At 42.2% G+C, this 27,954-nt stretch overlaps 2 protein-coding genes across 4 annotated transcripts in view; one reads left to right on the top strand and one right to left on the bottom strand.

Annotated features, from left to right (window-relative positions):
• Nucleotides 1-8,488: 8,488 nt before the first annotated feature.
• On the top strand, nt 8,489-19,393 carry SLC66A3 (solute carrier family 66 member 3). The gene is made up of 7 exons (XM_069850520.1): nt 8,489-8,643; nt 12,035-12,117; nt 12,576-12,645; nt 13,260-13,317; nt 14,461-14,581; nt 15,698-15,739; nt 17,670-19,393. Exons 1-7 carry the CDS (start codon nt 8,498-8,500, stop codon nt 17,756-17,758), a joined length of 609 nt encoding a protein of 202 aa, XP_069706621.1. The 5' UTR covers nt 8,489-8,497; the 3' UTR covers nt 17,759-19,393.
• Nucleotides 17,930-27,954, bottom strand: part of ROCK2 (Rho associated coiled-coil containing protein kinase 2) — a 110,376-nt gene continuing 100,351 nt past the window's right edge. For all 3 annotated transcript variants that reach the window (XM_069850501.1, XM_069850502.1, XM_069850503.1), the window contains one exon: nt 17,930-26,949. Coding sequence is in view for 1 of the 3 variants with exons in the window: in XM_069850502.1 (XP_069706603.1) it covers nt 26,946-26,949 (4 nt within the window). In the remaining 2 variants the exon portion in view is untranslated. The remainder of the gene's footprint in view (nt 26,950-27,954) is intronic.

Raw genomic sequence — 27,954 nt, 5'->3', positions numbered from 1 at the left:
AATATCCGGGTCCTAATCAAAACTGCCTTAGTATCTGCAAGCAGAAGGCAGCAACCAGATATTCTCCAGACATCATTTTCATGCCTAGTTAAACAATCATTTTTCTTTTACTATAATTAACTTTTCCAGCTAATCCTTATTTACAAAGTAGAGTCTCTTAGAAAGACTGGATGAGATGATAACAGCACTGAAATCTGTAAATAGTCAGTGGAAATTCCATTTATTAAAGAGACTGCATAGATATTAAACTGTGTTGTAAGCTTCTTGTAAAGAGTTCTTATGATGTATCACTTGTGCTTCAGTTTTATAAGCTTTTTTCCTTTTTGCTGCCAGATCTCAAACAAGAGATTATACATGTTTACACAATCAATTTTCTGTGTTCTTTTAGTTAAAGAACACTAGTGGGTAGCTATATTAATTCTTCAGTTAGATACACTGCTCTCTCGGGTAGACTTTTGCGGATTGTTAATATTGTAACTTGGTGCATAGATGTTTCTACTGCTTCCAAATTTTGTGCGCTCTCATCTTGAGTTATCACTTAGAGTAAAAAAAAAGTGAAACATATTCTTAAAAAAAAAACTATAACATCTGTAAGTTCACATATATCTGTATTTCTCGTACTTTGAGAACAGTCTTTGTACATAGTTCCCAGCTGGCATCTTAACTATATAAGGTTTTGTTTTATAAGATCAGAAATGACTGTGAATCCAACTGTGTTTCTTAGAAACTGTATTTAAAACCTTAAATCACTCTAAGAAAAATAATGAAATGGGTTTTCCTACAAAGAAGGTTTCATCATGCTGTAAAAGTTACTGGAAGATTCTTAGAACAGTGAACAGAGAGGATAGTTGTGTACGATCACTAGACGGACAATACTCCCAGTCCAGGCATCCTATTTGTATGTATTACGTACATGCATACTCTCAGTGTTTGCTTTCTATAAAGAACAGCCCACAGAAGGAAATTTCTGAAGTGAAGTTCATCTTAAAGCAGGAGATAGTTTTCTGACATGCAGTATTTTTTCATTTGCTGGTTTTAGAAACTGACAATAATTTGTTAGGGCCTCAAACTGCTTTTCCTAAATCCTGCCCAGACAGAAACCAGTAAACCTTTCCTGAAGTAAGATGTCTCTCAAAACTCCACTGGCTACTCGGAATCCATGTCAGGTATGCTCTTCCCTTTTAAAAAAGTTTGGATGAATTCATTAAAACTCAGAAGTTCTGCCAAAGGCTGAAGAAGCACTTGCACAGTTCTGTCAATCACAGTCTGCTCACAGCCCTTTCCTGTCAGAGGACGCCAATGCCACAGACTGATTTCAGCTTGTAAACTTCTCAAAACCTCTCTCAGATGCTGTATGCATTCACAAAACCACCAGTACTTAGAAATGGAATTTCCAGCTGTCTGGGGTTACAGCCTCACTCAGCACAAGACCTTTATGCCAGGCTGATGGAGCAAAACCACTGCAAATATCTCTTAACTGTCTCTTAACCCAGGGAATGCCAAGAGGAAACTCTCAGTCAGCATATACTGACTTACAAATTGCATTAAGAAGTAATTTGCAAATATATAAGCACAACAGCTATAAAAGTGATGAGATTTGGTTTCACTCTATGACTCTGACTTCAAACTCTTGCGTCTATTTTCCCCATTTACTAATGAAAAATTATCATCACTGAGTATATTTTATATAATCTGCATATCAACAAATGTATTCATGCAGTAACTCTTACTTCAACTACAGGTACTGCTGCAAAAGAGAAACAAAACAAACCAACAATGCAGCATAGAACCATTTTCAACTATCACGATGCTTACAGCAATTACATGATTAACCCTCTTGAAAGCCAACTGGATGGAAAACACAATGTTTTTATAAACTTTTCTAGAGCAAAACTTAACAAAATGCAGACACATTGCTAGCACATGTTACCATAGGGCTACTGAACTGATTTTCTCTGAAAAACATAAAAAGCGATGGGGCAGAAGCAGCACGTGACAGTGTTTCAGATCTGGTAAGCCTACTGCCTTCTCTGCTGGAACATGCATGATGGTACTGTAGGTACTCAGTTGTGACAGATCCATGTGCATGCTTTGGGAGAACCGTAAGATCTCCAGCAAGAGTGCAGGAGACATCATGCACTGAGACCTCTGTAAGGGCTACCATAGCGTACTCACACTCTCAAGTCTTATTGGAGTTTCTTTATTTGAGTAGTTCAGGTGTAAGCATAATCTACATCAACGCCAGTTCCACGTCCAAATGCTACAGGTCAACTCCCTCTCTGGGCTAAAAGTATATTTCCTACTTAAAAGGGACAATTCGAAATTTAACATGGAAAACAATTTAAGGAGTCCCAGTACAAGAGAGTTAATAGATTCTTCTCTCTCTCCTTCCTCCCAGTTCTTGGGCTTTGTTAGGTTTTAGGTTAGTTTATAAAGTGTGCTTTAATTTTAAAATGTTGAGGGGGTAGTTTCGGCATTCTAGGCTCTTTCAGCACTACTTTTAGCAAACCATATTATTTTAGGGAGCATGCCATTACCCAGAATGGTCTTCAGGCCTTCAGTTAGCTGAATAAACCATTTCACAGAGCCAATACTGAGTAAACAGGGTTTGGAGTTCTTTTTGCTTACAGTACTCTTATTCAATTTGTGATGTTTCTGTTCAGCCCAACATCAACTAAACCTTATATAAATATAGCCACATTTTCAGTTTGCCACAAATACATATAACATACTGCACGCAAAGCCAATGAACTGCATAAAATCTCCAGTGTTTCTGTTATACTTCTGTCACGCACATTTGCACAATGCAACCTCAAACATGAAGTACACAGGGATACTCTGGATTCCTTTAGTAAGAAGCAGCTCCTCAAAACAGAGTTGAAACACTGTCACTTCTTCACTGAGGAGTCTCTCAGCCCAGAGACAACCTCCTCATGGAAAGCTTTTGTAACAACTCTGCATCACTCTTACAACTGAAGTCAATAGCAAAACTCCCAGTCCTTGGGCACTACAAAAATGTTCAGCAAATACAACCAAATAGGAAGAGTAGCTAGAATTACACTCATCATTTTTTAAAACCGTTTTGATGATTTTTACCTTGTTTTCACCTTAATGACTTCAGTGGCAGAATGCAGCCTCAGATATGCAACTTGCATAAGGAATAAAATATATTAAATCACAGTTATGTTGGCCAGAAGGGACCTCTGGAGGACCTCAAGCCATTTCCCTGCTCAAAGTAAGGCCAACGTTGATGTTACATTAGGTTGCTCAGAACCTGGTCCTGCCAAGTTGTGAAAATCTCCAAAGATGGAGATTCCAGAGTCCCTCTAAGCCCCTGTTTGTGTCCAGCCATGCTCCAGGTGTGGGCTCTCAAATGCCAATTAGAGAGGAAGGATCACTTCCATAAATCTGACACAATGCCATTGTTAATACAGCCCAGGATGAAGTTGTCCATCTTTGCTGGCAAACCACAGCGCTGACTCACATTCAACTTGTTCTCCCCATGTCCTTTAGCTTAAAATAGCTTTTGATCCTTTTGCCCTCCAGCCTTTACTGATGCATGGGGTTACTCTGTCACAGGCTGTAGGTTTTAATTTTTACTAAACTTCATCAGTTCTCTGTCAGTCCATCTTTTCAGCCTGCCAAGATCCATCCAAGTGGCCTAGTGTGTGGAAGGCTGCCCACAGCATGGTACTGTCTGCACGCCTGCTCAGATTTCACTCAGAGGTGGCCATTACAGAGGATTAGCTTCATAGTTTTCCTGGAAACTAAGGTTAGGTTGACCAGCCTGTCATGCTCTGGATCCTCCTTCCTGCAAGAAGATGTGACATTTGCCTTTTTCCAGACATCTGGAAATATCCTCTGATAATCACAACCTGCCAAAGATGAAAAACAGTCAGAGGCCTTGCAATAATGTCAATCAGCTCCTCCCGGACTCTCAGATGCTTCTCACCTGGTGCCACGGAGCAGTCTTCGTCCAGTTTGCTTCTGCAGTCCCCAGCTCTGTCTTCCCCTCTCGTGGTTAGTATTTCACTCCCTCTGACTATGTCCCTAGGCTCAAGGAGCACGAGAGGCCTCTGAGCAGACCTTGCCAGTAAGAATTGAGACAAAAGAAGCACTGAGCACCTTGGCTTTTTCTGCAGCGTTCTTAAGTACTCCCTTAACTTGTTGAGCAGCGTGCACACATTTTCCTTCACCTTTCTTTGTTTTCAAAGTTATTACAGAAGCTTTTCTTGGTGTCGTTCATGTCTTTTGCCAATTTCGACTCCAGCTGAGCTTTAGTTTCTGAACTCCATCCCCTCATGCTTGGACAATGCTTTTGTATTGCCTGGGTAGGTCATATCTGCTTCCATTTTTCAAGCCTTCCCTTCGTCATTCGAATTCAGATAAGATTTTCCCGTTCAGTCAAACCATTTCTCTGCCATGCCTGCTCTGCTTTCAGCTCACTGGGCAAGGCTGGTTTTGTGCTATGAGCATGTTGTCTTTGAGTATCAATGCACTCTCCTAGTCTCCATTGCCCCCCATGGCAATTTCCCAAGTGATTCTGACAGGTTCGTTTCCTAAACAAGCCAAATTCTGTTCTTCTGAAGCCCAGAAGCTTTATCCTATTATTTGCCTTCCTTAATTTTCTTGGGATCTTAATTCCAAGGTCCTGGAGCCACTGCTGCCAAGGCTGCCTTGACCTGTGCATTGCTTAGCTGGACTGCTTTTACCTCACCGGGTGGCTCCTGCAGATGTCAGAGCGAGTCTATATTACCACAGAAGCCTGGGCCTACAACTGTGACCTTTTTTCTAGTTATTTAAGGCCTCATCTGCTTCCTCTTCCTGACCAGCTTACAGCAGATGCCCCCACAAAGTTCCCCATGCTAGTCTCTGCACTGATCCTGACCCCTTAGAACCTGGTTGCTCACTCCAAAGTGTAAGAAAGCTCCAGGCAAAGAGCCACTCGTTTCTGTAGAACACAACTTCCACTCCTTCCCCTGCCTGCTTTTCCTAAAGAGCTCATATCCTTCCTTCACAGCGCTTGTCATGAGCTGTGCCACCCTATCCCTGTGATCCTCAAGAGGTCACAGCTCTGCAGCTGTGCTGATACATCTGACTCCTCCGGTTTCCTGCCCGGATTGTGTGTGCTCAGTGTCACAACGCCACACGCGAGCAAGCCTCCTGCAGCCTCCTGTCCCCGGTCAACTCTGTCCACCCCACCTCCATGCATCTCCTGGGAGGTGTCTTCATCCCCACAGGTTCCACAGATTTATTTTAATCTGGAGATTAAATCAACAATTATCTATAAAATTAACTATTCCCTGCTAGCATTTGAAAATAATGAGCTAGAGAGTGCTCTTTGTATTCCCTACAAAATCATAAAACTCAAGGCATTCTTTTACTTAAAAACTCAGCTATGATAAGCCAGCATCATTGTTGATAAAAAGAAATTCTGGTTTGGCTTTTTGTCTTTGGTTATTGCAGAAAGGTTCTTTTCCTTCTTCTATCTTTTTAATAGGAATTAACATTGGCAGTCCTATTTGAGGTGCAATGAAACAGGCTCTCTGCACTGCAGCCTTGAATGTGAAGAATTTATTCACTGAACTGTAATTTAAAGTGTTTCTGCATTCTGCTACAACTTAGCAAGTGAAACAGACTGAATCAGAAATTTGATATAGAACTAAATAATTTAAACAGAATAGGAATAATTTCTTATAATCATCATGCATTTTGGGGGGGCGTAATCTTCAACAGGGCTGTTCAGCCCTGTGACGTTTGTTCCTTCCCTAAGCTCTACTTGAGCAGCCAGTAAACAGACGTAGAGCAATGTCATCACGCAGACAGGATAGCGGAAGGACAGTAAATCATTCTCCTTAACTGATTGCTTGCAATGAAAAGCAGGATGTAGTTTTTAAAAAGCTGGAATGTTGACTAAAGGCAAACATTTCATGCTTTTTAAAATATAAAAATAGTTGACTAAAAATACACTCCTGGACCTGCTTAACAGTTTGAAGCCAATTTGGCTTCTTGATTATTCTAGCAGGATACGAGGCAGAGCATATTGTTGATCTTTTTACAGCATTTTAATGGATCAGCACTCACACAGTAACGCAGATACACAACCTCTGCCTTAACTGTTTCTCTATCACCTTCAGATTATCTGAAACAACAAGCACATCTATGCCTCAGGCCTAATTTTAAATGAGATGGATAACTTCATCCCATGTGATGCGATTACTCAACTCTTTTCAAGTACACAATACTGCCACAAGGCTGAGAACTCAGTTCATCAAGAACATCTAGAACACTTATTATTTTAAGGTAATTTCAAGTTTTTCCTTTCTTGTTTTAAAGTTTATTGTCTCTGTAAAGGTTGATTCATTTGAATTATATTAACAGAATCACAATGTTTTAATTAGGATTTGGGAGGGGGTATTTTTTTCAATTAGAGTTTTGAGATTTTATGTACTTCTAAGTACCTTCTTTTTCTATGACTGAATTACAGAGAGGACAACATAATTTACAAATTAAACTTTAGCAAAAATAATAAGCATTAAAATACCACTATAGGTATGTGAAATGAATGTGACAAACCTGCCTGTCAAAACATATTATCAAAACAACATTAATTTGGAGATGGCTCCAGCTTTATGCCTGACCTTGCATTTGAGATAGGAAAAGGCTACAAACAGAGGTGATTATAGAAGGTACATCTGTTCAGCACAGATCACACTGAACACAACATGTTCTTATTTCCAAAAGAACAAAGAGTGTAACAGTGCCTGGAAAAACACTGTTTGAAAGAAAACATGCTATTAGAGGGACATTCTAACTTTCAAAAAATACACTTACCTAGATGAAACTCGAACTCTACTTTAGCTTAAATAAAAACTATTGCACTTTTTGTTATAGTAACTAATTCTTGTAACAAAGTAGTTACTATTACTGTTAGGAAAAGAAATGTTGTTTTTGTAATATAGGTACTGAATTTTGCCCGATAAGGACCAGAGGCAAAGAGAAGTGAAACTTTGTGCCTCTCCTAAGTTAGGTCTGCAGTCAAAGATTAAAACACAGAACGATGCTATCCTTGTACAACACACGCTAATAGCAGTGCTAACCAGTACTGTGGTTAAAGGAGCAAAGCCTAAGTGCACAACTACCAAAGAGTTCAGAGAAAACAAAACCATAAAAGGAAGTATCTAAATAACAGAAAGAAGCGAATAAAGAGTAATTTGCAGGGCTGGAACAGCTCCTGTACGAAGACAGGCTGGGACAGTTGGGGTTGTTCAGCCTGGAGAAGAGAAGGCTGCAGGGAGACCTTAGAGCAGCTTCCAGTACTGAAAGGGACTCCAAAGAAGCTGGGAGGGGCTCTTAATCAGGGAGGGCAGGGATGGGATGAGGTGGAACGGTTTTGAGCTTATAAAGGGGAGACTGAGATGAGATCTGAGGAAGAAATGTTTTCCTATGGGGGTGGGGAGGCAGTGGCCTGAAGAAGTTGCAGCTGCCCCATCCCTAGAGGGGTTCAAGGCCAGGTTGGATGGGACTTTGAGTAACCTGATCCAGTGGGAGGTGTCCCTGCCTGGTAGGCTTTAAGGTCTCTTCCAAATCCAGACCATTCTGTGAGTCTATGGAGGGGAAATGGCCTCAAGCAGCTCCAGGGGCAGTTTAGGGTGGATGTCACAGACTAACAGAATGTCCTGAGTTGAGAGGGACCCTAACAGGGTTGGAACCCAACAGGGACCACGGAATCCAGCCCTGTGCCAGTGCAGGACACCCCAGCGCTCATATCACCTGGACGAGGGTGCTGTGCAAACACCTATTGAACATAGCTGCCCAGAAGGCCAACCATATACTAGGCTGCATCAAAAGAAGCATGGCCAGCAGGGCAAGGGAGGTGATTCTGCCCCTCTATTCCGCTCTTGTGAGATCAAATCTGGAGTATTGTGTCCAGTTCTGGAATCCTCGACATAAGGACATGGAGCTGTTGGAAGGAGTCCAGAGGAAGCTACAAGGATGATGGGAGGGCTGGAGCACCTTCCGTATCTGGACAGGCTGAGAGAGTTGGGGTTGTTCAGCCCGGAGAAGGCTCCAAGGAGAACTTATAGTACCTGAAAGGGGCTACAAGAAAGCTGGAGAGGGACTGTTTACAAAGTCTTGTGGTGATAGGATGAGGGGCAATGGGTATAAACTGGAGAGGAGCAGATTTAGACTAGATATAAGGAGGAATTTCCTCCCGATGAGGGGGGTGAGGCACTGGCCCAGGTTGCCCAAGGAAGCCGGGGCTGCCCCATCCCTGGAGGTGTTCAAGGCCAGGCTGGATGGGGCTTGGAGCAGCTTCATCCAGCGGGAGGTGTCCCTGCCCGTGGCAGGGGCGTTGGCACTCGGTGGTTTTTAAGCTCCCTCCCAACGCACACCATCCTCCGAGACCTTCAGCGCTGCCTCCCGGGAGCCTCCCCGCCCCTGCGCGCCCAGTGACGGCCGCTCCCCGCCCCGCCTCGCCGGGGCAGCGGGGAGGATGGCGGCGGCGGCGCTGCTGGAGCTGGCGCACTGGAGCACGTGGGCGGTGTGCGCCGTGCTCAAGCTGCCGCAGCTGGCGGCCGTGCTGGCGGCGGGCTCGGCGCGGGGGCTCAGCGCGGGCAGCCTGCGGCTGGAGCTGGCGGGGTGAGGCGGGGGCGGCGCGGCGGGCGATGCGGCCTCCCCCCCGCCACCTCACACACACACTGTGGGGCCGCGGCGGGAGGAGCCGTTGGGGCGGGGCGCGCGCAAGTCGGGGAGCCGTTAGGGCGGGGCGCGCGGTCCCCGCAGCGGGGTGCGGGGCGGGAGGTTGAGGGGAGGTCCCTGCGTTCTCCTGAGAGCTGGGCTGGAGTCCTCAACGCAGGAAAGAGAGGATTGTGTTGTAAGGAGCCCAAGGGATGATGCGAGGGCTGGAGCGCCTCCTGTGTGAGGACAGGCTGGGAGAGTTGGGGTTGCCTCAGCCTGGAGAAGAGAAGGCTGCGGGGAGACCTTAGAGCAGCCGTCCAGGACTGAAAGGGGCTCCGGGAAAGGCGGGAAGGGGCTCTTGATGAGGGAGTGCAGGGAGAGGATGAGAGGAACAGTTTTGAGCTTAAGCTTAAGAGGGGAGATTGAGCTGAGGTCTGAGGAAGAAATGTTTTCCTGTGTGGAAATGTTTTCCTGTGTGGCCCTGGCACAACTTGCCCGAGGAAGCTGTAGCTGCCCCATCCCTGGAGGTGTTCAAGGCCAGGCTGGATGGGGCTTGGAGCAACCTGATCCAGTGGGAGGTGTCCCTGCTCGTGGCAGAGGGTTGGAACTGGATGGGCTTTGAGGTCCCTTCCAACTCAAACCTCTCACCAGCTGGTGAGGGGCTGGAGAACAGGCCTTATGAGGAGCAGCTGAGAGAGCTGGGGGTGTTTAGCCTGGAGAAGAGGAGGCTGAGGGGAGACCTCATTGCTCTCTACAACTGCCTGAAAGGAACTTGTGGAGAGAAGAGAGCTGGCCTCTTCTCCCAAGTGACAGGGGACAGGACAAGAGGGAATGGCCTCAAGCTCCGCCAGGGGAGGTTTAGGCTGGACATTAGGAAAAAAATTTGCACAGAAAGGATCGTTGGGCACTGGAACAGGCTGCCCAGGGAGGTGGTTGATTCACCTTCCCTGGAGGTGTTTAAAAGATGGGTGGACGAGGTGCTAAGGGGCATGGTTTAGGGTTTGATGGGAATGGTTGGACTCGATGATCCAGTGGGTCTTTTCCGATCTGGTGATTCTATGATTCTTTAACTGTACTGTTTTACTGGTAGCATGTTTGTTTGGTTTCTTACAGTGTTGCGTGGGGTTTCTCTTAAATAGTGTTTTTGTAGAGACTGTGACACTCTTCATTCTTTCAGAGATGATAACGTTTTGTGCTCAGCGCGATTTGTGCTGAACAGATGTGTCTTCTGTAATCACCTCTCTCTGCAGCCTATCTCAAATGCAAGGTCAGAAGGAGTTGGAGCCAGCTCCAAATTAGCAAGAGATTTGATTGTTGTGAAGTTCATAATAGGATCAGAATTAGTCCTTGGAAAATAAGAGAATGTGCATGGATGGGCTTTAAGGTACCTTCCAACCCAAATCATTCCTCACTTTTAAAACCACTCCTTCTTGTAACTCACGGTTAAGCCTCCTGACTCTTGGTGTGCCTGTGCCACATCCTGCCTTCATTGGACTTAGAAACTTTTCAGAGCAGAAAATCCCTGTTTTTAAGGTGTTTCCATGCTGTTGGAAGCAAGAGAACCTTGGCTTCTTTTGGCTTGCCCAAAACCAAACTGGGCCACCTGTGTAGCTGGAGACAACGCCTACTGTTGGGTTTAAGGCATGTGTTCAGGTTATTAAATGGTCCGTGTGCCCTGTTGTGTGGGTAATTGTACCAGTTAGACAGGCTTCTCTCACCCAAATAAGTAAAACATAATCATTCTTTAAGGAAATTACAAACCATGTCAAACGTCAAAGATCTGTCAGTCTGTAATAAGCTTACAAGGGCTAGACATTCAGTCTTAATTAAAGAGGATTGTATGGAATGAAAAAACAAATAGAGAAACTGCGTGCACATACATGCAAATGTGGGTACCAGCCTGTGAGGAAAATTACCTTCAAGAGCCTTGTATCTGGTGAACCTCGTGACGAAAGTGGCCAGAACATCAACCTGATGCTGCTTGCTCTCCACACCAAGCTAAAAGGGGCTTTTTATTCAGAAAAACCACCTCACAAAAATGGCTTGTTGTTACTGAGTGTGCCTGTGCTTCATCTTCAGTTTGGGGCTCAACTCCTGGCCCCGGTCTGGTGCTGTAGGGGCTTAGGGGTACAGAGACCTTTGCATGGAGCCATGTGGAGTTCCCTGGGGTCTCCGCTGTGGCTGTTCACTGCCTGGTGTTCTCACAGTGCTGAATCTCTGTAGTCGCTGTTTACCCTTAACCCACCTCCAAGTAAGTGAAGTAAGTTCTTGTTCCAGCAGAAGTACCTTAACCCCACAGCCTCATAGGTTCCATATTAAAATGAAGTGTGTTTGTTGGTGTGCATTCAAAGTCTTCATAAGTTGTTTCAGATGAGCACGGAGAAGCCGTGAATGTCTCCTCATGATAACCACAGTACCCACACCGCTGCGGCTACTGTACCTGCTCTGGGCAAAACTGTTTTGGAAGAGTTGCAATGAGGTTTTCTTGAAACACTTATTTAGGCTGTTTGATTATTTTGTAGACTATTTATCCTAAAGGCTTTAAAGACACTGGATCTGGTTGCAAAGAGCTTTGGGGCCACTGGTGCCTACTAGGATGGTTCTGAGGAGTCAGAATGCAGTGAACCTGGCGGAGGGGTTGCTCCCAAGCGTGATGCTGGTGGCAAGAAGTATAATTTGATCCTACAAGAAATAGGACTTCTAGGAAGTTCAGATACTTAAATTCTGAACAATATAAGAGCCAGTTACTTCCAAGGCGGGCAGTTACCTTAGGCTCTTCTTATGCTGGAAGCCATTGTGGTTTTCTTATGTAAAACTGTGCCCTAACAGTCCTTTCTGTTTTCTCTGCACTCATGAAGTTTCTGTCTGACCCCATGGGGTTGCATGGAAGTTCAAGAAAGTAAAGAAAACATAAAAATTCAATTCCTTTTTGATAATGTAATGGAACAGCAGCAAGGAGAACTGCCATTATTTGGTGCACCTAAGAACAGGTTCCCAATCTGACCAGTACAGCCACACTGGGCAATCTTGTAACAGTGTAATCTAAGCAGTTTGGAATATATTTACTTCTCATCAATTATTAATTAATAAAATTATGCTCTACACACTTTGACACAGAGGCCTTGACAGGAAGAGTGGGCAGCTCTCTGCATCCTACTCTTTCAGGGTAACAGAAATGGACTACAGAATCATCATTGCTTTGCCTTCGTATTTGTTTGATCAGTTTGACAGCAGGGTCTAGTCTACACCCATCTGGAGCCTTTCAGCACAACCAAAATCATAGCAAAGAAGTTGGTGAAGGAGATGTCCTGTCCCTTCGTGCAGTCACGCTGTTTTATGTCTTTCTGTGCAGCTTCCTTGTGTTTCTGAGGTACCAGATCTATTACAGTTACCCTCTGCAGACATACCTGGAGTATCCCATCCTCATTGCACAAGGTAATTTCTTTAAGCCGTGTTTTGGAAATAAAACAGGGCTCACTCAGCATTCCTAGGCTCTGCATGTAAGTGGAGTACTCCACTGGAGTCATGTGAATCCATTGACCCAGTTCTAATTGGAGTCAGGGAAGAGGGAATGAACATCTCAAATATAAGTGAATTCTTAGGAATTTTATGAGAATAGGCAGTCAGGTAGAGGAGAAAGATCCAGTTAATACACACAAACTGGAGTTGCAGTGTAAGCTCATCCCTCATCCAGCGACACCACGTAGGATAGAAACATAAACACTCCAGACTCTTGAGAAAAGCCTTCATTTGGAGCTTGCAGTGGTTTGGGCGTCAGTCAGATTTGAGAGACAGAACCAGTTTCCACAGACATGGTGCCCAGTGGAACTGTCTAGAATTGCATTTGTGCCCTTTCTCTCTCTTCTCTCATGACAGTTTTTTATTTATTTCAGATGTCATTCTTCTTTTGATTATCCTGCATTTCAGTGGAAACATGAAACAAGCTTTGCTCTATGCAGTCACGTATCCTTTGAAGTCTGGGAATTTTGGTTTATGGAGCTTGTTTGGTTGTTCTTTGCATAGCAGCTATGCCATCATTTGCTTTGTGCTGCCATTGTAGTTCATTTACAGCTACTCCCCAACATGGATTCCATGTTCATGTGCTGATTTCTTGGATCACAGTAAAATCTCTGCGAGAAGGAAGCTTTACATGTGTCTGTGCCTTAGAGGGCCCACAACTGATAAGTAGTAAGACCGGTTCTTAATTTACATCTTTGCTAGAGATGGAGGGTGGAAATGATGTATCTTTTCTTTTGATTGTCCTTTCTGTAGTGAATGCAGCCTTGTGGTGTTGATTTATTTTTAAATAGGGTCTGGGCTTAAATCTCAGGTCCTGTGCTTTGGAGCAGCTCTTGACAACAAACTCCAGGGGCTGCTCAGCCAAAGGCAGTGTGAAAAATAAGAGCACTTAGTGTTCCAACTGCTGCTTAATAATGTTTCATCTAGATCCTGTAGTCTGTTATAAAGTTTCAATATGATTATTTCCAGATGTTTTAAAAAAGTACAGTTTCCCAGAAAATTTTGAGAGCTGCAGTGTCCTAGAATTTTCAGTGCTATGAAACTTAACATAATGTAAGATTTGGGGGGGGATGGTACCTGCTAACACTGCGGAAGTGGATAATAGACTTGGCCATGGTAAGTTCTGCATTGTTTATTTGAAATTAGGTCCACGTATGAAATAATTTTGGGGTTTTTTTTGACATCTTGTTCAGTGAAATCTTTCCTTATAGTTGTCCTTGGAAGAATGAATCATTTCGGGTAGCTTTTGGAACACCACCAGCTGTTTCACTTCTGTGAGTAGCTGGAAAACATAGCACTGACAATAGGGACTCTTTGTGTTTGGGGGAAGTATGGTTTGAGGTAAAGGCGTTAATTGTGGTGCCTTGATTAAAACTAGCAAATGTTTAAGATGCTGAAAAAAGATTGCTTCGTGAGCCCTAATATCATAATTCCCATTAATAAACCTTTAACATGAGAGAAACATAATAGAGCATCAGTCAAAACATTTGAAATAGAGAATGTTAAGTATTTCACAAGAGCTTTTTTCCCCTTTGGTCCTAAAATTTTGTGAGAAGAATGTTATCTGATAATGCCTTACATGTTATCTCTTCATCAGAAGAGAGAAAGTTAAAACTTAGTTGAGATGAACTGGAGTTGCTAATGAAAAGATGATACTTTGAAGGGAAATCTGGGCATGCTACACATTTCCACGTGGAGGTCCCCTCTACCCACTGCCATTGCAGATTGCCCATTGAGAGGACGACAGGGTGAAGTCTGTTCCCTTCATTACTTTTTCCCACCAATTGGACTCATTTTCCACACATTCTTGTCAGTTTTCTCATTTTTGCATGGCTTTGTTTGCCAGACATAATGGTAACAGATGGTCTGAATCAACTTTGCTGTTTAGACTAGATCAGTCTCATTTTAGCTAGCCTTCACAAACAGTTTTATATAGCAGGTTGAGAGGCTTTTTTATTTCTTTGCTTCTTACTGTATTTGTCTCTATCAAGCATTCAACAACAGCAGTAGCAGTTGTCATGCTCTTTGAGCTTCTTTTGGGGCAGTACCTCAGAAATAGTCCCTTGCTGCTGGCAGTTTCAGTTTTCCTTAGTAAAAAGCTGAAATGCTTCAGTTGCAAAATACTGAAAAAGTATATCTTTTTTCCTATTTTAAATGAAAAAGCTAAGTTCTGTTTTTTAGTAAGGTACCTAAGCTGAACACTGTGATAATGCAATGGCAGAGGCAAAGGTCTTTTCTCTGTTTTAACCTGCTTTTCAGAATTTGTGTACGCTGATCAGTGCGGCCAGTAAGCTGGCTCAGCTGCGGTGTCTCTGGCAGACAAAAGATTCCGGAGAAGTGAGCGCCTTGACCTGGAGTATGTCTGCATATACCTGTGCAAGTAAGCTGTGGGCAACTCGGTACAGAGCACTGAGTTTTCATTTCCACCTAATGCCTCTTTCACTAGGTGTTACTCAGGGGTAGTAGGTACAAGTCTCACCTGATGTGGTTTCCTGTTGTGCCAACTACTGAGACTCATACCACACAGTCTCTTGAAATCAAGTTTTGTTGTTGATGCCAGCTCAGTCACGGTGGCACCTTGACTTAGAAAATATGCAAATATGGTCAAAGGAACATGATACAGTTGAAATAACTGAAAGAGTGGCCTTATGAAGAAAAGATCCCAGTGTTCTAGGATGTAATAAAATTAAAAGAGTGGTCCAGCATGAAAAAGGTGGTAGGTACAAATACACACTTAATGCTCTATAGCTTTTACTCTCTGATTACGTGTAAGAGGAGAGTTTTAAGAACAGTGATTTGTGCAGTTCTTGTGTTAATTATGCAGTGATCTGAATGAACAGTTCTTCTACAGCTATTTGTCAAAAGTGCCTTTGTCATATTCACAAAACTTGTTTAAAATAGTCTTACTATAATACATAGCGATGCTGGATCGATTTCCCTGTGAAACAAATGTTTTTAAGTCAATAATTAGAATTTGTGGTATGTTCACAAAATAATGGCAATAAACTTTGTAAATGGTTTTAGTCTGTTGCAAATGTGAAATAGTTGATTCTTAGATTTGTTGTGGGAAGGAAAGCTGAATTCCTCATATTTGCGGAAGTCTAAAAGCATGCATGTGAACATTTACAATGGTTAAGCCGTGTTAACTCGATTGTGGGTGTAGCTCAGTAGCAGCTACTGAAGTAGTGGGTGGAACAGAAACAAGAAGCAGCAAACTGACCACAGCCAGTCCAGCGAGATAGGCAGATATAAAAATTCTAATTATATCCATTATTTTCTCATTAAAAGAGACCCTTAATACAGTGTTACTCAGCTTTGAGAGCTTGATCTCTAAAGCTAAAATAGTGAAGAGTGGATGCAGTAAAATCTAGAATGCCTATATAATGTGTATTTTCATGCAAGACTATCCTCCACTGAAAAATAGAGATTTCATTATTTTTTGAAAGTATAAGTGTGTCGTATCCAGTCCACTAATCAGAGTTCATTCAATTTACAGCAAGAATATTTACAACTGTAATGACTACAAATGATTTCACAGGTGAGTAAAGTTTGGAATTGCCTGCCTTTCCACAATAAGAGCTGTCATGGTCATTTTTAGCTCGTTTGTAACAGCAGTTACCTGCTCTCAGCAGAACAAACTATGACCCTGGTGTTTTAGCATGGTGAGGGAAGAAGTTGCTGCTAAAAGCAGTAGCACAGGATTACAAATCAGCCAAGTACCTGGAGAAAACAAAAATTCTGCTTGTGCTTATCCCGTGGCGACAAGTGGCCCAAAACCCAGTATTTTTTTGAAAAGGCAACAGCACTACAAAATTAACTTTATTACGTAAATAGCAGAATAAAACATGAAAAATATTTACTATTTAAATACATAAATACATTTAGATGATCTTTAAGGTCCCTTCCAACCCAAACCATTCTATGAGCCTGTGATTTAGTAAAATCTAACTTAATAAATCTGTGATAATTGAGTGATAGCTTTTCAAGTAGTAAGTGTTTCCTTATTTTGGGGCTTGTGCACTAAAAAATTCTTCTAGAGAAAGTTCAGCTTAGTATATGAATAGTTTTAGGCACAACATGCAGAATGTTTATGGTGGGCTGGTAATATATAATTTGCAGCTGATTTCATTACAAAGCAAATTTATTTAACAACTTGTTACAATCCTGACAAAACTGAAAAGAGTTAAGGAGCACAGCAGATTTTTCAATAAATGGTTTGAAATCAGGACTTGGTAGATGCAAGAACACTAACAAAATCACATTGTACTTGATTTGGTGGATCCTTGTTCTAGTTCAAAGCAGGTATTTCATCAGAAACATCACATGAGTGGATTTATTTGGGTTTTTTTTTAAGCAGTCCTTTGCAGTGCAATAAGGCTACAGTTTTCCAAGCAGTTGAAGTGGCTTCTTCACTGGAAAAGGAAATCCCCATGCTTGTTGCTTTCTCTGTACCAGGGTTTTGTGGCCATGCAGTGAACTGGATCACCAAGAACTGAGACAGTGCACATGCAGAAATATAGTACAGGTCAGACACCTAGTCCAGTTCACCCAGAGCCGCACACTTAGGCTGATTAGAAGTGAGAGACGTGTATTGAGAGGAGGAAGGAAGGGGAAAAAAAAAAACCCTTGATAGTAAAAACTGTCCCTTGAGAGTAAAGTTAGCTCTGGTAAAAGCTGCTTTATAAATTATTCCTCAATACACTGCAACATGAAAGAGATGGCAGTAGTCCTTGACACCGTGCTGCTCTCACAGAAAAGGTTTCCAGTTAACTTTAACGCTATACGCTTTGGCATGTTCATCTTGGTTTCATATACAAGTATGCAACTGTCAAATACCACTTATTTTTGAATCAAAGTTTTGTAGTACATTTCTGTGACTATTCCATTGACCATATGCATATTAGATATATCTGCACTTATGGTCTCACAGGTAGACATAATGTGCTTATTTTGGTTTAAAAAAAACCTCCAACTTATTCAAGATACTGAAAACCTGGTTTTTTTTCTTGGTTGTGAGATTTCTTATCATTAAAATGTGACAGATAGAAGTGTTTCCTTTCTCCCTGAACTCCAAACTTAACAGATGGCAGTAGAGAATAATCCTTTAGTTATAAACAACACACACAACCTATACAGGATGTGCGAGCTGCAGCTTCAGTTTAATTTTAGGTGTAAATATAAATTTATATGAGGCTACTCAAACTGGTTTTGTCACAGGAATTCAAAGTACTGTAGTGTATTATTTTCAGGTATCACTCACAAGTGCTCTGTGCTCTTCTCTGCTATATTTACTCTGAGAATTTCCGGGTTTCTGAACATGGTAATTTGAACTAATTGACAGAAAGAGATGTAGAATGGGAACCAGCCTGTTTGTACACTGGTGAAGGTTTACAAAACAACATCTCTTCTGAGAATGACAGCAGAATTTTGGATTCATGCTTACAGCATTTATTTTTTTTCCCTTTTAGTTCTCATCCGTTTCATAACCATGCTCATTCTCAATATTTGGGTCACAGCCACAATCCTGCACTACAGGAAAACTAAAAAGACTGATTAGAAGACACTCCTCAGTACACGCTATGGTTATCATCAGCAAACCCTGATACAAATCAGCCTAAACATCAGAACAAAGGCTCAGGAAGCTCCCTCTCAACCGTATTTATCCCTATGCATAATTACTACCGTCATCCTTATTTTCTCTTAGAAATAATTCTGATAAGATACAGAATTTAAGCAGTGTATTTTTATTGGTAATTTAATTTTCACCGATGCCACATTTTCTCTGGACTTTTTAAATGAACAAGGTATTTTGTATTCAGATTTCCATATTATCGCATCACTTCAGTATTTTCTGTTTACATATAAGCAGTTTTCTTCAGTTATACAAGAGCAGTTTTGCACCAACGTATCATCTCATCTTTCTGCATCTGCTGCGAGCTTGAAAAAGAACAACAGATGTTTTACCTTGGTTAGACACTAACTGTATTTTAGGATGAAGAAAATCCGAGTCAAGGCCCAATCCAAAACAAGGTTCTAAATGTGTTTTACAACATCACAAATCCAGACGGGATTGTAGTGCTTACATGCAACACTTAAATAGTACAATTTATACAGCTGATACAGGATACCCATGGCCTCTTTCTTCAATAGAGCCAGTTTTTATTAGGTAAGAGCAAAAATTCAACTATGAATTCTTCTTTTCCAACTTGAGGTTTCATTCACTGAACATGCTGGTTTAGGAACAGCAGAGACTAGAATGTGTATGAATTAATAACACTTTGACCAACAGTTAAAAGCTCTGTTCAAGCAAAGTTCCTGAACCAGTATCCAGCGTCCCCCAAGGCAAGTCCATAGTGACAGTGACCTGCTTACATGTGCAGCTGGAGGCACCAAAGCCGTTTCAGCTTCAGTGGGGATCAGCTTCTGAGGATACTGCTCTGTGCTTTGTTAGTTTCTAGCCTGTCTGCGCTAGGTGCGCTGAAGAACATAAAGACTTCATTTACATTTTTAGTTTGGAGATTCTAATCACCTTGTAGTAGATACATATAAAGGGGAAAAGGAGATTCTTGGGAACTATTTACAAAGGATTTTGCTTTTGGAGGTAATGCCTTTCCAACCAAAAGTTACAGCATTAATCATGTACCTTGCCTTCATTTCTCATTACAATCTCCAAAATGAAAGAATATGCCATTTCAAATGAGTTCTAGTATTACTGTTGATTGGCACATTAAATCCAAGGCACCCTGATCCCACTACACTTGAAAACTATGGGAAGACTGCATTGACTGCATTTGAGGCAGCTTTTCCTTGCAACCCAGAAAATCACTGGGCTCTTGCAGAAGAGCAGGATCTGCAAAAGCAGCGCACGCCCAGCAATCAGACTGAGGCTTCACCGCCAGAAAATGTAGCTGCTTTGTGAACTTGGATTTTAGAGCGGGAGGGGGCAGGAAGAGGGGTGGCTGTGGATATACAGTTTTGTGTACCTTGCATATGGAGAGCAAGTTCAAAGATGAGGATTATTTACTGCTCCAATAAAATGCATAAATGTTCCTGTGTTGGCTGGGAGAGGAACCGTAAACTTCTGTTGCTGATTTTACTGAAGCCCTGTAAAATATCTGAAGTGGTTTAGAGGGTGGCATGTGAGAATTTTTCCAGGTCATATTAATAAATGCTGTTCTTTTTGAATGATTAATGTCATCCTTACAGTTAATTTTCTTCACATTTTATTTTTTATTCTGTTCCCACATATGGAGAGAAAAGGAAATATTCGTTACAGGTCATTAATGGGCAGCTTTCACCTTAACATTTGAAGTATCAGGCTGCACCAAAAGGAAGATGCTCCATTTTCAGTGCGAGGACCAGCACTTCTTTCTTTTCATAATGAAATGCTGAAAATGGCATTTAAGAAAATTCCTTACAGGTTACTTGACATACTTTGAATACTTCATCTTAGAAACTTTTTTTGGGGAAAAAAGAGACCGAGGAAAAGAAATGAAGCTGGATAATTCACAGCCTTAAAGTAAAGCAATTTTGTGGACTTGGAAAGCTGGACCACGAGCTGTCATTAAACTGCATGGGGGATGGAACAAATGGGGAGGTAGCAATAAATATTTTCACACCTTTCTTTCCCCCCCATCCCGCCCCAGAGAATAATTTATTTCACATTTGTAAGGTAGAAGTTGATCAAGTCCTGGGAAAGACCCACGTAAGTGTGGACCCTGCGGTTTTCCGGTACGTAAACCATAATCCTCTCAGTAGCTGGATTAGAGGCAACAGCTTTAAAGATGGTACACAGGGAGGGTAAATCTTGTTAAAGTTGCCATTCCCAATGCTGAGGCGACACCAGTTGTTTGCTGCTAATGCAGCAGCAGGCGAGGACGGGGAAAGCATCGTGGATGTGGTGCAGTGTGTGTAAGCCAGTAAGAAACTTTTATCCACAGGGCTAGAACTAATACCTCTCCATTCCTGGATCCTCTAGAGGTGCTGAGTTACATGCTCGCTGTCCCATTGCACCAGTTCACAGCAAGTTCCTGGGGTAAAACCAGCCTTTCCTGTCCTGGCTGATAAAGGTCCTGGCGGGGTTTTCAAGGAGCGTGAGCTTTCTGGCCTGTGAGAAGCCAGGCTCCGAGTTCCCGAACAGCCCACAGAACCCTCAGCATTTTGCGCAGAGCGAGATCCCAGACACGGATCTGTTCCTTTGAGCTACTCTAATCAAGCAAAAGACGTTACTGCTTGGACTGCGCAGAACTGCCTGTCCCTGCCTGACCCCGGAGCCTCTTCCGCTGGCTTATGCTTTGTGCGCAGCTGCTCCCTCACCTGGTTCTGCTTATCTGAGCTATTAAAACGGGAGAAAAAAGGAGGGGGTGGGGACGTGGACACCTCAACCGCTGGAGCGCAGAAGCTGGATGTTAGAGCAGTTTGCCTCTTTGGATAACGTCATTCGCAATTAGCTAAAAGGTTCCCAAAGACTGACAACTTCGATAAAGCCTTCATGCAGTCCTGCTCTCCCCCCAGCAAGCAATCATCATCCATTTAAGGACATATGTAACTAGGGAGAAGAAAATAAAGGTGGGGGGGGAGGGAAGGAAATAACAGCCCAGAGCCCACAGGAAGAACCATGAGAAATAAAAACCTACACAGATGAGATCAACTCAAACAAGGTAGTTTCCCAGCCATGTCTTGTCTGTGATGGTCCTAATTCTTCAATGCTGGTTTGTTCTACTCCTTTCCAGATTCTTTGAGATACGTATTTTTGTATGAAGAACATTAAACGTTGCCCTCATCACTAATAATGGTCTAACGATGCCCCAGTTTGGAATGTGAGGAAGCTTAACAAAGCCTTAAAATAGGTTGTTATTAAATTCTTGGTTTGTACTGGATGAGATTTGCTTGATTTTGAGCTAGAGCGCTCCAAGACATTTGGGAGTTCTTCTGATGGATCTCCATGTCAAATTGGTGTTTCGGAGCCACGATAACATCACCATAAGAACCTGCCAGCTCATCACTTGTGCTGGACCTGGTTGCAAGACCCTGGCAGTTTGACAGCCCCAAGCCCTGATGGGCCCCAGAGGGTTCCTGCCGACAGACAGAGACACATCCGCAAGTTAAAGCTGCGCCAGTCCACCTGGGAAGTGGTTTGGGGCAAGCACTGTCTCTGTCTTGGAAAAAATCTGATCTTTGGACTAGGGGTAAACCAGATTTGTTTTACACAGGGGAAACCTTAAGGACAAGTTAAAGATTTGTCATAGTCTTGTTTTGTTTTGTTATTTCAGCTCATTATAACCGTCTTAAATCGTCAGTAGCCTAACAGGGAGCTCTGTACATGCTGTGGTATCACTGACTCACAGGAAGGGAGCCTTAAGAGGGCAGATGCCCTCGTTTATCTATCAAGATTCTGGAAACTAAATGATAGAACCTGCACCAGCCTAAAATGCGAGAAGTCATCTAGTAATGATTACAACTGAAACTGAAGAGTAACAGGGCTGCATGATGAAGATAAACTCTACTTACTACCTTACTGTAATTACAAGTCCTCTGTGCGTAGCAGGCCTGGGCTGTACATGGTTCCTGCTTTTGAATTTGGAGGCTTTGGCCAGCAGTACCAAGATGCTGACCTGTCTCATATGATATAAAATGCAGGCTGTGCCTCCGTGTCCCCTCTGTCATGTGGATCCAGTAATCAGGAATCCAATGAAGCACAAGTTGAGTTGGTGTGAAGCGTATTTTAAGTTCATGGAATCACGGAATGGTTTGGGTGAGAAGGGACCTTAAAGATCATCCAGTTCCAACCCCCCTCCATGGGCAGGGACACCTCCCACTGGATCAGGCTGCCCAAGGCCCCATCCAGCCTGATCCTGAACACCTCCAGGGATGGGGCAGCCACAGCTTCCCTGGGAAACCTGTGCCAGTGCCTCATCACCCTCATCATGAAGAATTTCTTTCTAATATCTAATCTAAATCTTCCCCCCCTCCAATTCAAAGCCATTACCCAGATACCATAAAGAAAGTCTTTCACCTTTGAGTGATAGACAACATACAGATTCCACTGAGCTGACTCCAAGACAGGGACTTATCTTGAGAGGCTTTAAATTGTTTTCCCTGGAATGCACCGTAAGCACGACTTAAGTGTGACTCCTCATGGTCTCTCTGAGCACACCCACCTGCCCCCATAACAGAACTCCCAAAGCTGCAGCTCTGAACAGGACACCAAGCACACAGCAGCTTCCTTACTGTTTCTCAAGCCCTTCCATCCAGTGAATGTGAAAAAGGGTTCAGACAGTGGGGATTCCTGGCTCCTTCAGCCTTAAAGCAGTTGAGGTACTTAATATCCCACATAACTCCGAAGCACATTTCCAGGAATTCACTCGTTTCAAAGAAACTCATATCCAAGATACCTTGCTAACAGGCCTCTCTCCATCCACTTTTCCAGACATCCAAAAGAAAACTCCTTCCTGCTCTCACAAGGGATGCTTCAAAGTAGCAGGCAAACCCCCATGACCCATGGGATGCTGACAGCCCCGTAAGTGGTTTATAGGATAGTATAAAAATAAGAACAAATGCTTTCAATTTGAAGTGTAGCACATGCAGCGAAGATGGTTGATAAGATATTCTGAACACCCATTTTAATGCACTGAAAAGGCACCAACCATGTTGGAGCTGAAGTTGTGTCTGGACAAATGCTCTTAATTGTATGGATTAGTTATCAGTAGTCCTGTGAGGAGCAGGGAGTTGGACTCGATGATGCTTATGGGTCCCTTCCAACTTGAGATGTGCTATTAGACTATGGAAAAACAAATGAATCACTATTTTAACATGAATGCTGAGGAAAACTAACCTGAAATGCAGAGAAAGACTCCAATTCCCTGAACTGGACCATGGACTGTTACATTCTCCTGCCTTAGAGAGAGAACAAGGAGGAGATAAGGGCTTGTAAGAGTGATGCAAGTTTTCATACTAGTGCTCTCTTTTCACAGCAGCATCCCAAACACGGCCTTGCAAATGCAGGATGGGTGAAGGGACTTGAAACCAAGCTATATAAATCCTTTTGTAAGGGTGACCCTCTCAAAACTAGATGGGGAACTGTAATACACTGTAAGATTATAAACCAAACGCTCAAGTTTGCCTGAAAAACTACACAGAAAAAGCGTGCAATTTCTAGGGGCAGCTCTCCTGGCCTTGGTGACTTCAGAGAGCCACCGAATACCTGTCAAAGCGTAGGACGTTCAGTGTCTTCAGTGGAGGCACTAAGAGATTTAAACACTTGCAATGAAAGCGAAGTGATGTTTTCAATTCGAACACCGTCACCAACTGCCAAGACACGTGAGCCTCTGGCATGTCCCGCTGTGGTTACAGCACCAACCGTGCCAAGGAGCACAAGAACCACGGTGCTTCCCTCAGCACGCAGAAGTGCTGCTGGATCGCCTGCGGCGCGGGGAGGGGCTGAGCTTTGGCAGGAGCCACGAGAAGCAGGAAACTGCAGCACATAACTGGGACAGAAGTGGAAACGTCCTTACGGAAACATCTTTGTGACAACTGGCATTTAAACTCCAATGGGGTCCTTCCTGTCCAGCTTCCCTGCTCACCAGAGCTCTTCGATGGGAACCAAAAAAGCAACTTCCCTACAAGTGCCTTGAGCTTCTGGCACCAAGTTCGACCCCTGATTTTTCCAAAAGGTTAATTTGCAGCTTGGCGAGGCTATTTATTTATCCTTATGGAACAAAAGGACTTGCAGTGAGAGAATTCCTATAAATAAAGCCATCCAGACCCTAAAATGTCCTGTTCACTGGGACTGTTACAAAAAGAAAGCCTCATTACACAAAGAAAGTGTTTAAACATCACTGACTTTAAGACAAATGTTCCTTAGTCCAGGAATATGCTGTTCTCTCAAAAATTTTAAAAGGTTACCACTAGACATAAAGAAATGCCACCATGTCCAGGAATGAACCCTTAAAGAGTTCTTTACATTCCATAAACCAGCAGGTGGAAGCTTTGTCTCAAGCAGAAGAACAAATGAGAAAAAAAAACGAGCAGCTTTGCCTTTTGTGTCCTGGGAACAAAATAGCGTTCATGCACATCACACCATCGGCTGAATGAACCCCCCCCACACCTCTTACAGCTCAACACAGCCCACGCTGCTTCTTTGTTTTGGGACAAACTGCATGCAGGGAGAACTCAGTAGCCCTAGGTTGCTTCCATCCCTACAGGCAGTGAAAACTCAAAAGCATTGAGGAACCTACACCAAGGTGACCCTGCACGCACAGGGGTCAGCCCGGAGGCCTCCCGGGCTCCCTATCAGCCCGTATCCTTCTACATCAGCTCAGCACAACCTGCTGTTTCTCTAGCTGGCAGCTCTTTGTACAAGCACAGAACGCACCAACCGGGGCTGTAAGCACTGCCATACGCACGCTTCCTAGAACATCAGGCTTAGCAGGACCCCAGGGATTCAGAGAAACCAAGGGCAACAGCCTCAGCCCCAGCACTTGCTGAAACGGCTCCTCCACACGAACCTCGGCTTCCTTTTGAGCAGCCCTTGCCTTTCCCATCTCTGCTTCAGTTGTTGCCTATATATATATACTTAAATACTTCAATTAATTACCAGCTTCTCGAGTTCAGGAACTATTTTACCTTACTCAAATAGTTTATTTAAAAATATATATATATATAATACTCTCCAATTCAGAAAAGGATAGAACTTCCCACAATGTAACATTTTTTTATATATATATGCATATATATAAAATATTTATGCATTCAGTGAATGGAAACAGTTTTACTGTATACATTTTTAATGTTGTACTCTATGCAAATCTGCATTACCTAAAAATATACCGTACTTCTGTAAATCAAAACAAGCAGGGAAAAAACTGCTGCACGCTGGGTTCTAATACCTAACAGAAATGATATGGAAGTTTTAGTTTTGAATTTAAGAACTCACAAATGACGTTTTACTTTGCGAGTGCATAAATAGAAGACTGAATGCATTCTGGCTCCGTGAGGTTGAACTGTAGCAGAGGTTACAAAATGTAAATATATTTATTAATTTTCAGTATTTCAGTGTTTCCAAGTCCAACTTTCATGATAGTGTTAAATAAATCATGGTCCTATCCTTCCAAACATTTCAACACTCTTTAAAATAAAAAACAAAAACAAAGAAACAAAATTTTAAAGTGAAATGTCCTCCTTCATTGAAGTGTTAGATCATATTTTAAATTACTGCACCCCCACACCATATTTTTTATATATATATATTTTTTAAATATATATATATACTTATATATATAAAGAGACCAAATAGGAGACTACATTTTTTTACTGTCAATATGTTTAACATTGCATACTGTAGTTGTATAAAACATGCATTTTCCGGGATAATTATGAACACATCATGAATGAGCCCACATAAATTATATTTTTTGTACAACTCCAAGTTAAAAAAAGAATTCAGATTAAGTGCCTCTGAGGCCCTTTCTTCCCAGCTATCAGTTCTCAAAACACACTACTGAAATATTTATCTATGCCTACAGCTATGTGCTAGAGAACCAAATTTAAAAGTTTAAAATGCATCTACAGTATGTTTTATTTTTCTTAAAGTTTGTGACAGTCCTCGGATATTGTGTTGTGAAATGTAAAAATAGTCACAGACTCTTCTTTTTTTCTTTTCCAGAAATAAAAAACACATCTAGGAGAGTATGCAAAAACAAGGCAAAATGAAGTTTCATAGCACTTAATGAGGATTAATATAAGTCAATAACTAATATTGAGGTTTGTCAAAAGGGCTGGATGAGCAGTTACACGTACGAGCAAAGGGTCATCCCAATGGTATCAGCCATTGGTGCTGTAACCAGCACTTCTCCACCCTTAAAACCAGTTGATATACATTCAAAATAGGCTGACGCTGATATACTTACTAGGTGTAAAAATAGTGCACTATCTTTTCTGCCACAAAGCAAAATTACATCCGAAGAGCTGGTAAACCTTCTTTTTTACCTTAAATAGAGAGAATGGGCAAAAAAACCTTGCAAAAATTAAATTAAGGCAATTAGACAGGTAAAACAGGACTGCCCATGATGACGTAGCTGTAACTAGTATATACTTCAAACTCATACTTGCTGCTGAACACCGACATGCAGCTTCTGATAGACATGTACGAATGATAGAAACTTCAACATTATGGCTTTATACAAGTGCATAGTTGCAACTGCAATAAGTAACAGTATCTGATTAATAAGCATAAAAAAATAAAGTGGAAAGATTTTTAAAACCCTCTTGCAGTATTACAGTACAATATATATACACAGTATAATGGTCACTTCTTACAGATGCAGTCTATATCACTGTGGCGGATCTCCCTCCCGGTCTTCTTGCGGACGTGCTGGTGGCATCTTTACAAAAGCTGAAGAGTCAGTTTCTTCCATTTTCAACCTCATTCCTCTCGATCCTTTCATGAAATGTAGTGTATGTGTCTTGTCAAGAAAGCTTTTGTGGAACAGAGTTTAAAAGGTTACCTACCATACCCTTTGAACTATTTCCCAACCATTCCTCATTGGATCAGTCGCTCAGGAGAATACAGGAAAACCCTCAGAGATTAGTAACTTATATTGCAGCAAAAATGTAAACCTCTGATATATATAGCACAATCTCTCAGGAAAATATATATTTTTAATATATTTTGGGATATGTCTCAGTCTTGCTGTATCGGGAAGAAAATTATCACCTCGAATTGTGTCTGCGTTCACGGAAAGCAGTTAGCTGGAAAAGAAGCAGAAAGGGCAGTCAGTAAATGCAACAAATGTAAACCTGGCAGAAATAGACTTCCTCAAAGGCTCCATTTAAGATGGGCTCATCAGCGGACTTGGGAGAAACGTCATCCATCTGCTTTCGACAGCATCATTACTTAGGAATAGTACATCCTTATGCATTATGGTCCCAAATCATTAAATCCCCTTGAGGTTTAATGAGGGTAAAGGTTTTAGATGAGGGTAAAGTACAATGCAAACAATAGAACAGCTGCTTCTATAAGATTAGTAAATTTGCAAGCTTTTAAAACATTAAGATGCAGTATATTTAATTAAAGTAATGCTTGTAAACACTAAGCCACTGGAATTCTACAAGAGCTGGTATCTCAGATAACTGAGTACACAGCCGAGGTCCAGCCCTAGTGCTAGTGACATCGTCCATTCTTCTAGAAGGCTGAGGCACATCTCACTAGTTAAGAGAACTCTTCAGAATTTAATATTTGGGATATTTTCCTGTGTAAACCTAACATGTAAAATCATTAAACATTAAGTATAGAATAGCTATCGCTATTCCCAGTACATTCAGACTCCATATTTAGGTAAACCATGGAAGAATAAACTAAGATTTATCAATGAAACAGCTGTATCTCTTCCAAAGCAGTCAAGGAAACCGCATCACAGAAGCTGCAAAGCCTGTTTGTTTATGTAGTTCTCAAACACATGGTTAGGTACCCAAAAAGCACAGCACTACAAAGGAAAGCCAAGTCAAATTCACCTCATAACACAGGTAGAAAAGCAAAATGCATAACTCTGGTGGTTTCATGTCTGCTAACCAGAGACCAGTCAGTTTACGTTAAAAGCTTAAAAATTAAAAGTATTTGAAAATTCCGATTCTATTTTAGCTGAACATCCAATTGCTACAGTCTCAGATTTAGCTTTCAAGCGTTCTCTGCAGAGGTCAACCAGGATTAGCGCTGCAGATAAGCAACGACTCTGGTGACAGCAGATGTTTGATTCA

This window comes from Phaenicophaeus curvirostris, chromosome 2 (genome assembly GCF_032191515.1).
Source record: "Phaenicophaeus curvirostris isolate KB17595 chromosome 2, BPBGC_Pcur_1.0, whole genome shotgun sequence".
Lineage (NCBI taxonomy): Eukaryota > Metazoa > Chordata > Aves > Cuculiformes > Cuculidae > Phaenicophaeus > Phaenicophaeus curvirostris.
The sequence above is the reverse complement of the archived record's forward strand: the minus strand, read 5'-3'. Positions and strand labels throughout refer to the sequence as shown.